This window comes from Macrotis lagotis, chromosome X (assembly GCF_037893015.1).
Source record: "Macrotis lagotis isolate mMagLag1 chromosome X, bilby.v1.9.chrom.fasta, whole genome shotgun sequence".
NCBI classification, from domain to species: domain Eukaryota; kingdom Metazoa; phylum Chordata; class Mammalia; order Peramelemorphia; family Peramelidae; genus Macrotis; species Macrotis lagotis.
In genome coordinates, this window is record NC_133666.1 from 690,350,579 (window position 1) to 690,365,157 (window position 14,579).

The 14,579-nt window shown below is 48.5% G+C and overlaps 1 protein-coding gene across 1 annotated transcript; it reads left to right on the forward strand.

Annotated features, from left to right (window-relative positions):
* The first annotated feature begins 33 nt into the window (after nt 1-33).
* NEFH (neurofilament heavy chain) lies at nt 34-9,915 on the forward strand. Its single transcript, XM_074206272.1, has 4 exons — nt 34-862; nt 3,703-3,902; nt 4,645-4,769; nt 7,424-9,915. The coding sequence occupies exons 1-4, from the start codon at nt 34-36 to the stop codon at nt 9,261-9,263; spliced, it is 2,994 nt and encodes a 997-aa protein (XP_074062373.1). The 3' UTR covers nt 9,264-9,915.
* Nucleotides 9,916-14,579: the final 4,664 nt, after the last annotated feature.

Sequence of the window (14,579 nt, forward strand, 5' to 3'; positions counted from 1 at the left end):
CCCCGGCCCCGGCCCCCGCCCCGGCCCGGCAGGATGATGAGCTTCGGCGGCGCCGACGGGCTGCTGGCGGGCCCGGCCTTCGCGCCGGCCCCCGCCTGGGCCCCGGCCGGCGCCCGCAAGGGCCCCGCGCGCTCGGCCGCCGGCGGCTCGGGCTCCAGCGGCTTCCACTCGTGGGCGCGGAGCGCGGGCTCGGCCTGGAGGCCCCGCGGCGCGCCCGCCGCCTCGAGCAGCGACAGCCTGGAGTCGCTGAACGGGCCGGCGCCCGAGGGCCGCGGCGCGCGCAACGAGAAGGAGCTGCTGCAGGCGCTCAACGACCGCTTCGCCGGCTACATCGACAAGGTGCGGCAGCTGGAGCTGCAGAACCGGCAGCTGGAGGGCGAGGCCGCGGCGCTGCGCCAGCAGCAGGCCGGCCGCTCCGCCATGGGCGCGCTCTACGAGCGCGAGATCGGCGAGATGCGCGCCGCCGCGCTGCGCCTGGGCAACGAGCAGGGCCAGCTGCGCCTCGAGCACGAGCGCCTGCTGGAGGACATCGCGCACGCGCAGCAGCGCCTGGACGACGAGGCGCGCGCGCGCGACGAGCTGCAGGCGGCGGCGCGCGCGCTGCAGCGCTTCGCCGAGGAGGCGGGCCTGGCGCGCGCCGAGCTGCAGAAGAAGGCGCAGGCGCTGCGCGACGAGGGCGCCTTCCTGCGCCGCCGCCACGACGAGGAGGTGGCCGAGCTGCTGGGCCGCATCCAGGCCGCGGGGCCCCCCGACGGCCGCGACGTCGTCAAGTCCGACGTGACGTCGGCGCTGCGCGAGATCCGCGCGCAGCTGGAGGGCCACGCGGTGCAGAACACGCTGCAGTCGGAGGAGTGGTTCCGAGGTGGGGGCGGGGCGGGGGCGGGGCCTCCCCGGCACGCGGGCCACCCCCCGCCCTTGGAATGAATGGTCCAGTCCCCCCCCCCCCCTCCCTCCCTTGGAGTGAGTGGTCCAGCCCCCCCCCCGCCCTTGGAATGAATGGTCCAGTGCCCCCCCCCCCGTCCTTGGAATGAATGGTCCCCCCCCCCTGCCCTTGGAGTGAGTGGTCCAGCCCCCCCCCCTTGGAGTGAATGGTCCAGTGCCCCCCCCCCCCCTGCCCTTGGAATGAATGGTCCAGTCCCTTGGAGTGAGTGGTCCCCCCCCCCCCCCGCCCTTGGAGTGAATGGTCCAGTGCCCCCCCCCCCCGCCCTTGGAGTGAATGGTCCAGTGCCCCCCCCCCCCCTTGGAGTGAATGGTCCAGTCCCCCCCCCCCCCCTTGGAGTGAGTGGTCCAGTGTCCCCCCCACGCCCTTGGAATGAGTGGTCCAGTAGTGCCCCCCCACCTGCCCTTAGAATGAATGGTCCAGTGTGAATAGTCCAGTCCCCCCCCCCCCTGCCCTTGGAGTGAGTGGTCCAGTGCCCCACCTGCTCTTGGAGTGAGTGGTCCAGTGCCCCCACCCTGCCCTTGGAATGAGTGGTCCAGTGCCCCACCTACCCTTAGAATGAATGGTCTAGTGCCCCCCCACCTGCCCTTGGAGTGAATGGTCCAGTGCTCCCCCACCCTGCCCTTGGACATGACCCAATGTCCTCTCAAGCCTGACCTTAGAATGGTCCAATGTTCCTCCCAACCTTGATCTTAGGACGGTCCGGTCTCCCTCCCAATCCTGACCTTCTAGGATGGAGGGTCCTTCCCAGCCCTGTCCAGCGTCCCTCCCAATCCTGACCTTAGAAAAATCCTAAGGTGCTTCCCAGCTCCCACCTTGTTTGTCCTAAGGCCCCTCCCTTCTTTCCTTAGGATGGGTTTGGGTCTCTCCCTGTCCCATCCTTAGAAATGTCTCACTTTTGGGGTGGCCTGAGGAGGGTGAGGGGCATCCTGCTGCTAACACTGACTTGTCATATTGCAGGGTTCCCATTCTCCCTCCCCTCCCCCTCTTCTCCCACAGTTTCCCTTGGGACCGAGGACACTCCCCCCCTTCCCTGCAGCATCAAGGAAGGAAGGAAGGGCACAGGCACTACCCGGAGAGAGAGGGGAGGAGCTGGACCAACTGGAAATGATTAGAGGGGCAGATAGGACACAGACTCTACCTGGTTCTCTCCCCATTTGGTTTTTTAAAAGGGGAAACTCTTTTCTAGGGTAGAGGTCCACATATTCCCACAGTTAGTCTCTGGTAAAGATGCGGCCAGTGGGCCCTGTAACAGGCCCTTCCCCCTTTCCCTTCCCTTACACTCATCCCAAAGCTTACAGAAAATCTGTTTTATGGCCTTTTTAATCCCAAGCAGCTGAAGCAGCTACAGCCGAGATCTTAAATCTTATCTAACTTTCTTTGACCAGTACAAACCTCATCCTCATTTTGAGTTTCCTGAGCTTCCTTGAGAGGGTGTCTGATCCCTCCCATTCCCTTCCATCCTTTTCTCTGTCCTTAGCTGCAGTAAGATGCCTACCCAGAGCTAAGTCTTTCTACTCTCCATCTCCTTTGGGCCCTCCCCTTTTCTTTGCCCTGCTAAGCCTGGTAGACAGGCCTGGGAAACAAGATTGGACTTACTCATCACCTGCCCCCAGACTCTATAGCAAAACCAGTGATCATTCAGGGAAAGTAGACTCTTTCCCAGATATCTGCAAGCTAAAGCCAACCTGGCCTGCGTTGGACAAAGCAGAATCCTTTAGGACACAGAGCTGGCTGACGGGTTTCCCTCCATGTGGGGGTGAGAGCTCCCAAAAATCTGGGGCATCTGCTGTGTTGTGTCTGACACCTCCTCCAGGAGAGCCAAACAGTAATGGGCATCCACCCCCCCCATACACACACTCAGCTTGGCTGAGTGGGTGGATGGGAAATGGCCTGGGAACCAGTCTCTGGTTCCATGGTTCTAGACCAAGATAAGTCAACCCAGGAATCATTGCAGTGACCCCATTTGAGCCAGCCTTGCAGGATGACTATTTCTTTTTCTTTACTTTTTTTTGGTTTTTGCAGGGCAATGGGGTTAAGTGGCTTGCCCAAGGTCACACAGCTAGGTCATTATTAAGTGTTTGAGGCTGGATTTGAACTCAGGTACTCCTGACTCCAGGGCCAGTGCTCTATCCACTGCACCACCTAGCTGCCCCAGGATGACTATTTCTAGAAGGAAGGGTTGAGCCTGCTCTCTGGAGAGGTGACTGTGATGCAGAAGTGATCCGACCGGGGGCCAACAATATACGAGATGCCCCAGAGGAGGACTCTGCTCCCTTGTTCAGCCGCTTTACAGAATAAATGACTCATGATCCTAGATAGGAAGAGGAAATAAAGGACTTTCAGGAGCTATGGGCCCTGCTGGTGTTCAAGGGTCCCTAGGGTTTGGGGACTAAGATTAGGAAAGTGGAGGTGATAACTGCAATGCAGCTCTCTTATAGCAATAGAAAGAGCCCTAGATAAAGACAGTAACTTGGATTTGAATTCCAAGTCTGCCTCAAGCTGATTAACTTTGGATGGCAAGCCCCTTCCTCTCTCTGGGCCTCAGTTTCCCCATCTGTAAAATGAGAGACTTGCACTAGATCTGTCAGACCTTCTTCTAGCTCAAAATCCTGTGATCTGGGGCATGATGTCTCACTCATCATGCGCTTACTAAGCTCCTGTGTACTATGTACTGTGGTCTCATGGGGTGGGGTGGAGACTCTAACCTTACCAGCCTCTTTTCTTTGTCCCTTCTACCCTCTGACCCTGGGCTGCCACAGTGAGGTTAGACCGCTTGTCAGAAGCTGCCAAAGTGAACACAGACGCCATGCGCTCTGCCCAAGAGGAGATCACTGAATACAGACGTCAGCTGCAGTCCAAGACCACGGAGCTGGAGGCTCTCAAGGGGACAAAAGACTCTTTGGAGAGGCAACGTTCAGATCTGGAAGACCGCCATCACGCTGATGTCATCTCCTACCAGGTAACTGCTGGGGAAGAGAGAGGGTCTGGGCTGACATTGTGTCTCTGCCGTGGAACCTTGGACAAGTCACTTGGGCCTCCACTTCCTAATTTTCAAATGAGATAGTTGAACAAATCTTCAGTTGGTGTCACTGCCCCTTTAGCTTCCTCTCTATAAAATATAAGTCCTTCCTCTAGGGTAAGGATTCTTAACCTGGGGAGTCTCTTTTTAAATTTTTTAAAAATATAGTTTGATAACTGTATTTCAACATAATTGGTTTCCTTTATTTTATTTTATGTGTTTTCAAACATTACTCTGAAGATGAGGCTTTACCAAGGTGGGGAGGGGTCCATGGCACTCCCCTTCCCCCCCAAAAAAACACTTGAACAACCTCTGATCCCTTGTTGATTTAGAACCAGAAAGGATCTTAGAGGTTCATGATTCTTTGAGACTTTTCAGCTAATTTTCCTGGTGATGTTTTGTGTTCTGGAACTTCTAACACCTGAGATGGGTCTCCGGGATCATGGGTGTAGCAGCCCTTGCTTGTTGGAGGACCTGAACACAAAAAGGGAAATTGGTCTGTCCCAAGGGTGTTAAGTGAGAACTGTCTGTTTCTCAAATGACAGCTCAGCCCTGGGTCTGCCCTCTTTGCAGTTGGGGGTGGCTGGGATCCTTAGTCACACTGCCTCCCTTTGGCTGGCAGGAATGGCATCTGCATTGCAGAGAGCCCTTCCCTGACCACAGGTAACCCTTCCCTCCTTAGGAGGCCATTCAGCAGTTGGACAGCGAGCTGAGGAGCACCAAGTGGGAGATGGCAGCCCAGCTCCGGGAATACCAGGACTTGCTGAACGTCAAGATGGCCCTGGACATTGAAATCTCAGCCTACAGGTATGGGGTGTGGAGGGCCCCGCGGTGGCACTGCTGCTTTCTTCCTCAGTTAACAAACCCGAGGAGAAAATCCCATGTGATGCTGGGTGGCCCTTTAGTTGGGCTCACCCATGGTCATAGCGATAGGACCATCAAGTGAGAGAGCTAGAAGAACCATCCAAGTGCACTAGTCCAACTGCTTCATTTCTCAGTTGAATGAACAATAACGAACATTGATATAGCACTTTTTCTTATCTTATTATGTGTTCACAACAACATTGGGAGATAGGGACGATTATTATTCCCATTTCACAGATGAAAAAAACTGAGGCAGACAAAAAGTCACCTAACTGACCTAGGGTCATCCTGCTCTAGCGTCTGAGAACAGATTTGAACTCAGATTCTTCCTGACTGCAGGCCCAGCACTATGTCTCCTACACCACCTAACCGCAGAATTCAAACTCAGGTCCTGATTCCAAATCCAAAGCTCTTTCTCGTTTGATCCTAAACACTTTCCAGTGTTGTGGCAAGAGATGATCGTTTCTGTCCTTCGGGCATTAGACGTGTCTCATTTGAGCCTTACATTTATTAAGCACCTACTCTTTGTCAGATACCTTGCTAAACTCTTGGATTCTAAGAAAGCCTCCCCAGGAGCTCCCAGAAGTTAAGAGATGGGAGGACCCCCAGAGTGAGCAATAGAAAGATCTCCACTAACATTAGACCTCAGGTCTGCTATAACAGCAGCCAGTTTTCTCCCCATTATTTGATGCTGCTTCCCTTTGAAAAGTGAAGACAATGTTCCCTATTTGGGGAGTTATTGAATTAATGTGCTCCCAAGCCCAGGAAACCTAGAGCCCGCTTTAGCTGTTTGTGGCATTTTAAGACTGATTCTCTGGGATTTTCTTCCCATTGCCTGTCCTTACCATCCCCTGCGGGGAGGGAGAAAGACTCCCTGGGAGGCTTATGGAGGGTTTCCAGCCTCCTGTGGACTCTAGAGAAATTGGAGGAGCTGTCGCTGTCCATGGTACCAGAGCTTGGTGCAAAGAGAAGCAGGACATTCAATTCAATCACCACTTATTAAGCACCTTGTCCAGGTCAGGCACGAGCAGATGTAGGCATAAATTTCAGCTCTGCCGCTTTTCTGCTAGGTGGACCTTTATTCTCTCTCTCTGAAATGGGCATAATTCCACTTACCCTCCCTCCTTAACTCACAAAGTCACCAGGAAGATCACAAGAAGTATTAGACTGGCAAAGTATTTCTTAGGGAGTATAACCAGGTCTAGTAGGCAGAGGAAGGGTCCTGGGCAAAGATGGACCTGCATCCAGAATTCCCTGACCTTTCAGTGGCAGAATATGGGAATGCAAGGCAGGGAATCTGTGCCAGGCTGACTCTGTTCTGTCCCTAGCAGCCCTATGCTAAGAGCAGTGGTTAGTTGGACCAACAGAAGAAGTTGAGGGGGCAGATTGAAGGAAAAGATTCTAACTCTTGTGCTTGGTGGTCAGGCCTCATTTTAGTGTTTACTAAGCCAGGTTTGTTTATGCTTTATATGTCCAAACCACTTGACTATTTATCATCTCATTCAGTGCTCACAAGCCCCTGTGAAGACTCATTTCCCCAGCTGGAGAAATTAGTAAATTGAGGCACATCAAGATTAGTTGACTTGCAGAAATAGAACATTGGTCTTCCAATTTCATGGGAAAGAAGTATTGGGAGGAAAGAGCTAGCAGTTCAAGCCCTGCCCCTGCCAACCTTACCCCTAAAGTTCAGAGAATGGGGAAAATGAATGGATGGATAGATAGATGAAAAAAAATTATTAAACATTGGGTCAGGGACGGTTAGGTGGCGCAGTGGATAGAGCACTGTCCCTGGAGTCAGGAGTACCTGAGTTCAGATCCAGCCTCAGACACTTAATAATTGCCTAGCTTGCTTAGGCAAGCCACTTAACCCCATTTGCCTTGCAAAAACCTAAAAAAAAAAAAAATTGGGTCAAACACTGTGTTTGATCTTAGCTATAGGACCTTGTCCTGAAGGAGAATATATTTTTGTTTTATTTTGTTTTTGAGAATATGTTTTAATGAGGAAGAAAATGCACTTAAGGGAATAGTGGTCAGGGAGGAATGTCTGATGATTTCTCTTTTTTTTCTTTTTTTTGAATATTGGATAGTTTTTTAATTAATATTTGATTTGTTTTCCATTTATATATATAATAGTTGTCTCTACCTATCACTTTTGTAAGGTTTTGAATTTTATAATTTTTCCCCTACCTACCCTTCCCTCCCCCCTCTTCCCTCCCCCCCACAGAAGGCAGTTGGATAACCTTTATTGTTTCCATGCTATACATTGATTGAAATTGAATGTGTTGAGAGAGAAATCATATCCTTGAGAAAATAAAATATTAGAGATAGCAAAATTATGTTGTACATAAGACATTTAAAAAAAATTGAAGGTATTAGATTTTGGTCTATGTGTAAACTCCACAGTTCTTTCTCTGGCTACAGATGGTATTCTCCATTGCAGGTACCCTAAATTGTCCCTGGTTGTTGCACTGATGGAATGAGCAGGTCCATTAAAATTGATCATCACCCCCATGTTGCTGTTGGGTATATAGTGTTCTTCTGGTTCTGTCCTGATGATTTCTTTTTCCACTTACTTGTACTATTTCTCTTCCCCATAGAAAACTTCTCGAAGGAGAAGAATGTCGAATTGGTTTTGGCCCAGGTCCTTTCTCCTTTCCTGAAGGACTCCCCAAAACTCCAACTACACATATAAAAGTTAAAAGTGAAGAGAAAATCAAAGTGGTTGAGAAGTCAGAGAAGGAAACAGTCATTGTGGAAGAACAAACCGAGGAAATCCAAGTGACTGAAGAGGTAACTGAGGAAGAGGAGAAGGAAGAAGAGAAAGAAGAAGCAGAAGAAGAAACTGGAGAGAAGGAAGAAGAAAAAGGAGAGGAAGAAGGAGGAGAAGAAGAAGAAGAAGCAAAGTCCCCAGAGAAGGAAACCAAATCTCCTCCTACAGAGGAAGTTACATCACCAGAGAAGGTCAAGAGTCCAGTGAAGGAAGAGGCCAAGTCTCCAGAGGAGGTTAAGTCCCCAGAGAAGGAAGAGGCCAAGTCTCCAGAGAAGGCCAAGAGCCCTGTGAAGGAAGATGTCAAGTCCCCCCCTGAGGTCAAATCTCCAGAAAAGGCCAAATCTCCGGTGAAGGAAGAGGTCAAGTCTCCAGAAAAGGCCAAATCCCCAGTGAAAGAAGAGGTCAAGTCCCCCCCTGAGGTCAAGTCTCCAGAAAAGGCCAAATCTCCGGTGAAGGAAGAGGTCAAGTCTCCAGAAAAGGCCAAATCCCCAGTGAAGGAAGAGGTCAAGTCCCCCCCTGAGGTCAAGTCTCCAGAAAAGGCCAAATCCCCAGTGAAGGAAGAGGTCAAGTCCCCCCCTGAGATCAAGTCTCCAGAAAAGGCCAAATCCCCAGTGAAGGAAGAGGTCAAGTCCCCCCCTGAGGTCAAATCTCCAGAAAAGGCCAAATCCCCAGTGAAGGAGGAGGTCAAGTCTCCAGAAAAGGCCAAATCCCCAGTGAAGGAGGAGGTCAAGTCCCCCCCTGAGGTCAAGTCTCCAGAAAAGGCCAAATCCCCAGTGAAGGAAGAGGTCAAATCTCCAGAAAAGGCCAAATCCCCAGTGAAGGAAGAGGTCAAGTCTCCAGAAAAGGCCAAATCCCCAGTGAAGGAAGAGGTCAAGTCTCCAGAAAAGACCAAATCTCCAGTGAAAGAAGAGGTCAAGTCTCCAGAAAAGGCCAAGACCCCAGTGAAGGAGGAAGTGAGGTCCCCAGCAGATGTCAAATCCCCAGTAAAGGCCAAATCCCCCGAAAAGGAAGACTTAAAATCCCCTGAGAAAGAGGAAGACAAAGGGAGTGCCCCAAAGAAAGAAGTGACTAAGTCCCCTGGTGCACCTGTCAAAGAAGAAAAACCCCAGGAGGTTAAAGTGAAAGAACCCCCCAAGAAGACAGAGGAGGAGAAAGCCCCAGCCAAAGCAGAAGACAAAAAAGACAGTAAGAAAGAGACCCCAAAAATGGAAGAGGAGAAACCCAAAGAGGTTCAAGCGGGAACCAAGTCAGGAGCTGAGAGCCCGAAGGCAGCTCCAGCCCCAGAGCCCCCTTCAGCAAAGGGGGAAACCAAGGACAAGGAGCCAATGAAGCCCCAAGAGAAGAAGGTGGAGGAGAAAAAGGAACCACCCAAGGGAGAGAGTGGCCCCAAAGCCCCCAGCCAGCCAGCTGCAAAGGGATCCGAGAAACCAAAGCAGGAGGAAAAGAAAGCAGAGGAGAAAGTTACCGAGCCCCAGAAGCCTGAGGAGAAACCCCAAACTGACTCCAGAGCCAAAGAGGAGGACAAGACCCCTCCAAAAGAACCTGCCAAAACAGAAGCCCCCAAGTCCAAGACTGAGAAGGTGGAGAAATCCTCCAGCACCGACCAGAAGGAGAGCAAACCCTCCGAGCAGGGGCCAGAGGACAAAACCAAGAAGGGTGATAAGTAGTCCCAGGGATGAGGTATGGAAACATCCACCAGGAGCAGCCAAAGAAACTTGGACAGGTCAATCAACTCTAATTTATTTTGTTTCTTTTTCCCACAAGAGACCTTGCTCAGACTTCAGGGCAGCCTCCTTTTCCAAACTGGAATTCCTAGTAGCAATACATAGGAAAAGAGGGAGAGAGGAAAACCAGATCCCCCTCCCCTGGAGGTTCCCGCCCCCCACTCCTCCAGCCCCCCACCCCTCAGCCCTCACTGATGATGGTCCAACTATGTTATGATCGCTTAACTAGCAGAATGTGATATACGCGGAATGCCACATGTAACTCGTGACTATTTAAACTGCCCCTCCCCCTCCCAATAAGTGCATTTATTTCCTGTATGTGCAATCAATTGATGGACAAATGCAATAATGAATGTACATCGTTAGAAGATGCATTATGCTTGAAATGTCTTAAAAATGGTACAGATGCCTTTTTTGTTTCTTTTCCAAAGGAAATCTGTTGGCCCCCCTGGTGCAGAGGCAGCTCTGCTGGCGGGTGGGCCCAGAGGATGCAGGGTTCGTCACACAGTGTCAATCACGCCACCAACTCAGAGGCGCACTGTTCAACTTGAGGCCACTTTCAATTGCTTGTGTGCAATAAAACAAGAGTGCTTATAAAAAATGGGAACTCCCGCTGCTTTATTTCCTTTCTCTGGAGGAGGATGGTGGGGAGGGGCTGAAGGCAAAGAGGAAGCAGCTAAAATTCCCGGGAGGCCCCAGCCAGCCAGACCAGAGAAGCAGTTCTAGATTGTCTTGGCATTTTAGGGCCACATGACCTTGGCCAAGTCCCTTTAGCCCTCCTAAGGCACAGAAATTGTCTCCATCTTTCTGGTAATGAATGATGAATGTTTTTTGCTGTTGGTATGATCTTGTGCCCTGTTCTGTGAAATAGGAATGAGTGCACCCAGTTGTTTCAGTGGTACCTGCAACTGAAGTTAGAGCATTAAAGAGGGTATGGATTTAATGGACTACATCATTTCTTTAAGGGTTTTAAGGTTCACACACCAAGAGATAGGAATGATATGTAAGATCAACCCCATTTTATAGATAAAAAACAGAGGTAATTAGCCTAGAGTTGTAGAATCACAGAAACTGAGAGTAGGAAGAAAGCTCCGAGGTCGTCAAATCTGAGGACACAAATGGAAACTTCACTAGAATATCCCTAGTGGAGGCTCAGGTGTTGTTGAGGGCTGGCTCAAGGGGATGCAGCAGAAACAACCCTACCCTCTTCCTCCACCCTTCTCCCAAGGGAGAAGTCATTCCTACCAAGAGGGTAAGCAAGAGGTTGGGGCCACAGGCTCTACTCACCTTTCCTCAGAGAGATGGGGGGGACTGGACTGGAAGTATATCTTCTTATTCCTTTAAATTCTGTTCATTTTGGGGATATGATCAAATTCCATCTAACTTCTGATCACTTTTTCATTGGGAGGAAGAAGAATCCCAAATTTTATACTCAAGGGTTGACCCCTTTCCCACAAACTACCATTTCCACAATCAACACGCACAATAATTTATCCACATCTGTAGCAAAGTAAAAACCAGAAAAGAGGTAGATAGGAGACCACATGCCAGACAATACCGAGTAAAGGAACTCTCCCTTTGGAAGCAAGATAACCAAGAGAGAAAGTCCTGGATCTTACTCAAGGGGAGTGAAGTCTCTACTGTAGCTAGCTGGGAATAGGGATATAATGAACACTATCTGCTTCTCTCATATTCCCAGAATCTTTCTTTACACATTTTGAAATGGGGTTGACTTTTTCCCTCTTCTCTCTTGAAGCTGGAGCCCAGAAGCACACAAGGCAACTCATTGCTTGAAAACCTGAAGACTTTTTTTGCAAGGCAATGGGGTTAAGTGGCTTGCCCAAGGCCACACAGCTAGGTCATTATGAAGTGTCTGAGGCCGAATTTGAACTCAGGTCCTCCTGACTCCAGAGCTGGTGCTCTAATCCACTGCACCTGAAGACTACTCTTTTTTTAAAAAATATTATTTTTACAACTACATGTAAAGATAATTTTCAACAATCTTTTTTTTTTTTGGTAAGGTTTTTGAATTCCACATTTCTACCCTTCCCTCTCCTAGACAGAGAGTAATCTAACATAGGTTATACATGTATAACTGTGCTAAGCATATTTCCATATTAATCATATTGTGAATAAAGAATTAGAACAAAAAATGAGAAAAAAAAACAACATTTTAAAAATTGCAAGTAACATGCTTTGATCTGTATTCAGACTCCATAGTTCCTTCCCTGGAGCTGAACGGAATTTTCCATCATAAATCTTTTAGAATTGTCTTTGATTATTGTACTCCTGAGAAGAGTAAGTCCATCATGGTTGATCATCATAGAGTGTTGCTATTGATGTATACGATGTTCTCCTGGTTCTGTTCACTGCACTCAGCATCAGTTCATGCAAATTTTTCCAGGCTCTTTTGAAGTCTGGCCACTCATGATTTCTTACGGAATGTGATATTAAGCACCTACTGTATACTATGCTAACACTTTGCTGAGCCCTGGAAATACAAAAAAAAATTAAAAGATAAGCCCTACCCTAGAGGAACTCACTAACTCACTAGGTATAGAAACATGCTATAGAAAGGATAAATAAAAAATAACTAAACAAAAGGAAGATACTAGAATTAAGGGGGTTGGGAAATGACAGAAAACCCATGTCAGTGATATCACAAACCCTTTAGAGTGGAAAAGAGTAATCTATCACATTCATATACTACACTTTGGCCATTCTCCAATTGGTGGGTAATCCCTTCAATTTCCAATTCTTTTCCACTACAAAAAAGGGGTGTTATAAATATTTTTCTACATGTGGACTTTTTACCCTTTTTTAATGTTCTCTTTGGGTAACAAACCTAGTAGTGATATGGCTGGATCAAAGGGCATGCACAGTTTGCTAGCCCTTTGGGCATAGTTCCAAATTGCTCTTTAGAAAGGTGAGATTACTTCCCAACTCTACCACTAATTAATGTCCCAGCTTTCCCACATCCCTTCCAACATGGATCATTTTCCTTTTTTGTCCTATTGGCCAATCTGGTAAGTGTGAGATGGCACTTCAGAGTTGTTTTTAATTTGCATTTCTCTAATCAATAGTGATTTAGAGCAATTTTCAAATGATGATGAACAGCTTTAATTTCTTCATCAGGAACTGCTTGTCCTTTGGCCATTTGTCTATTGAGAAATGACTTGTATTCTCATAAATTTGATTCAGTTCTCCATATATTTTAGGAATTAGTCCTTTATCAGAAACACTAGTTGGGGGCAACTAGATGGTGCAGTGGATAGAGCACTGGCCCTGGAGTCAGGAGTATCTGAGTTCAAATCTGGGCTCAGACACTTAATAATTACCTAACTGGGTGGCCTTGGGTAAGTCACTTAGCCCCATTACCTTGCAAAAAAAAAGAAACACTAGCTGAAAAAAACTGTAGGAAGACTATGCTTGAAGAATCCAAAGTGGACCAGAGGAAGCTAGAGCTCTCTTGCTCTGATCCTGACTCTCCTGCAGAGCAGAGCAGAGCATTCATATCCAGCCTAAAGGAGACAGCCTCATACTTGGGACAGGGGTTACATACCAGACAAGTGATCATTCACCTTCTACCTGGATCCCTTGGATCCCCTAAGACAGGGAGCTCTCTACCTCTCATAAGTCACACAGGCAAGAAAGAGGAGAGCCAAGCTTATGATACAGGTACTCTTTTCCACTCTACTCTAAAGGGTTTGTGATATCACTGACATGGGTTTTCTGTCATTTCCCAACCCCCTTAATTCTAGTATCTTCCTTTTGTTTAGTTATTTTTTATTATAGCATGTTTATACTTAATTGTTTGCTTCTGACTTCCCCCATTAGGACAGGGCCTGTCTTTTGATTTTCTTTGTATTTCTAGGGCTCACCAAAGTGCTAGCACAGCATTCAGTAGGTGCTTAATAAATGCTCACCGACTTACTGTCAACCATGCCTCTATATCCTTAGAAACTGCCATTCACATCCTTTGCCACAAATTTGCGGCAATATACTGGCCTCACCTCTCAAGTTCTCTTGTTATGTGACTGGGCCACCCCTCTCTGGTAATAGAGCTCTCAGGTGACAGTCTGGACAAACCTCTGGATAATTGCATGTTCATAAAGGGCTGTGATTTAACACTGGTTCTATTCCTTGATGTCCAGTTTCAACTCTTCCAAGACTCTCAGACCCTTCCCAAAATATAAAATGCCGTGTCATTGTCCTATGAAGTTCTGGGCTGAGGAGCTACAAAGAGGCAGCCAGGCTAAGTGGGGTGGAGCAGCAGATGCTGAGAGGAGACAGAGCAGGTTGGAAAGGGCTCGATTCCTATCCTCATCCCCATTTGTGGATTGGGGGGGAGGGATGTTCAAGCTTAATTACTATGACCACTCCCAAGACTTTGAACCAGAGCTCTTGATTTCCAAAAACAAGGCTATATTCTGGAAATTTCAGAATGACTTAATCCCTTGAGAAAGGTATTACTGTTGTTTGATCATTTCACTAATCTTGACCCCATTTGGGGGTTTTCTTGGTGAAGATACTGGAAGAGTTTGCCATTTCCTTCTCCAACTCATTTTACAAATGAGGAAACTGAGGCAAACAGGGTGAAGTGATTTGTCCAGGGTCACACAACTAGTAAATGTCTGAGGCTCATTCTGAACTCAGGATGATGTCTTCCTGACTCCAGGCCTGATGCTCGAGCCAATGAGCCACTCAGCTACCATGGGGAAATGCACCACAGGAATTTTATCTGGTTAACTCTGGTCACCCCAAGACTGTTGGGTCCATGAAGTTCAGACTGGAAAAAAGGAACTTTGCTGTTGCTGTTTCTGGGTTTCATTGAAGCATCTTTGGGCCCACTCAGCGACTTTGGATACTTGAGGATACTGTGATATTTGAGGAAGGAGGTTTCAACAGACTAAGGAACTGGATAAGAAAAGGATCAGTGGAGACAGTGGCATCCTCTCTTTAGGGATCTTCTGGATTAGGGAAAAGTGGCTTTTTTCCTCCTTCCCTATAATTCTGCCTAGGAAATGATAGCCCTGGAAAGAACCTCAGAAGTCAGGCAATCTGATCACCCCCCCCCCAGGTCCCCATATAGAAGAAACCGATGCTCAGAGAAGATCACTAAGTAGTAAGGAACCGAAACAGGATTTGAATCCAGGACTTCTGTCTGTAATGTCAGTGTTCTTTTCACTGCACCAAAAGACACCAAGGTGGGAGTTGGACTGGAATCTCACCTTCTTCACTAACTGCATCGCTTTGGCC

Excerpts from the sequence above, each read along its gene's own strand:
- NEFH (XM_074206272.1), top strand. The coding sequence starts at position 34 with ATGATGAGCTTCGGCGGCGCCGACGGGCTGCTGGCGGGCCCGGCCTTC. Across the intron at positions 3,903-4,644 it reads CTGATGTCATCTCCTACCAG|GAGGCCATTCAGCAGTTGGA; the intron begins GTAACTGCTGGG and ends TTCCCTCCTTAG. Across the intron at positions 4,770-7,423 it reads ATTGAAATCTCAGCCTACAG|AAAACTTCTCGAAGGAGAAG; the intron begins GTATGGGGTGTG and ends TCTTCCCCATAG.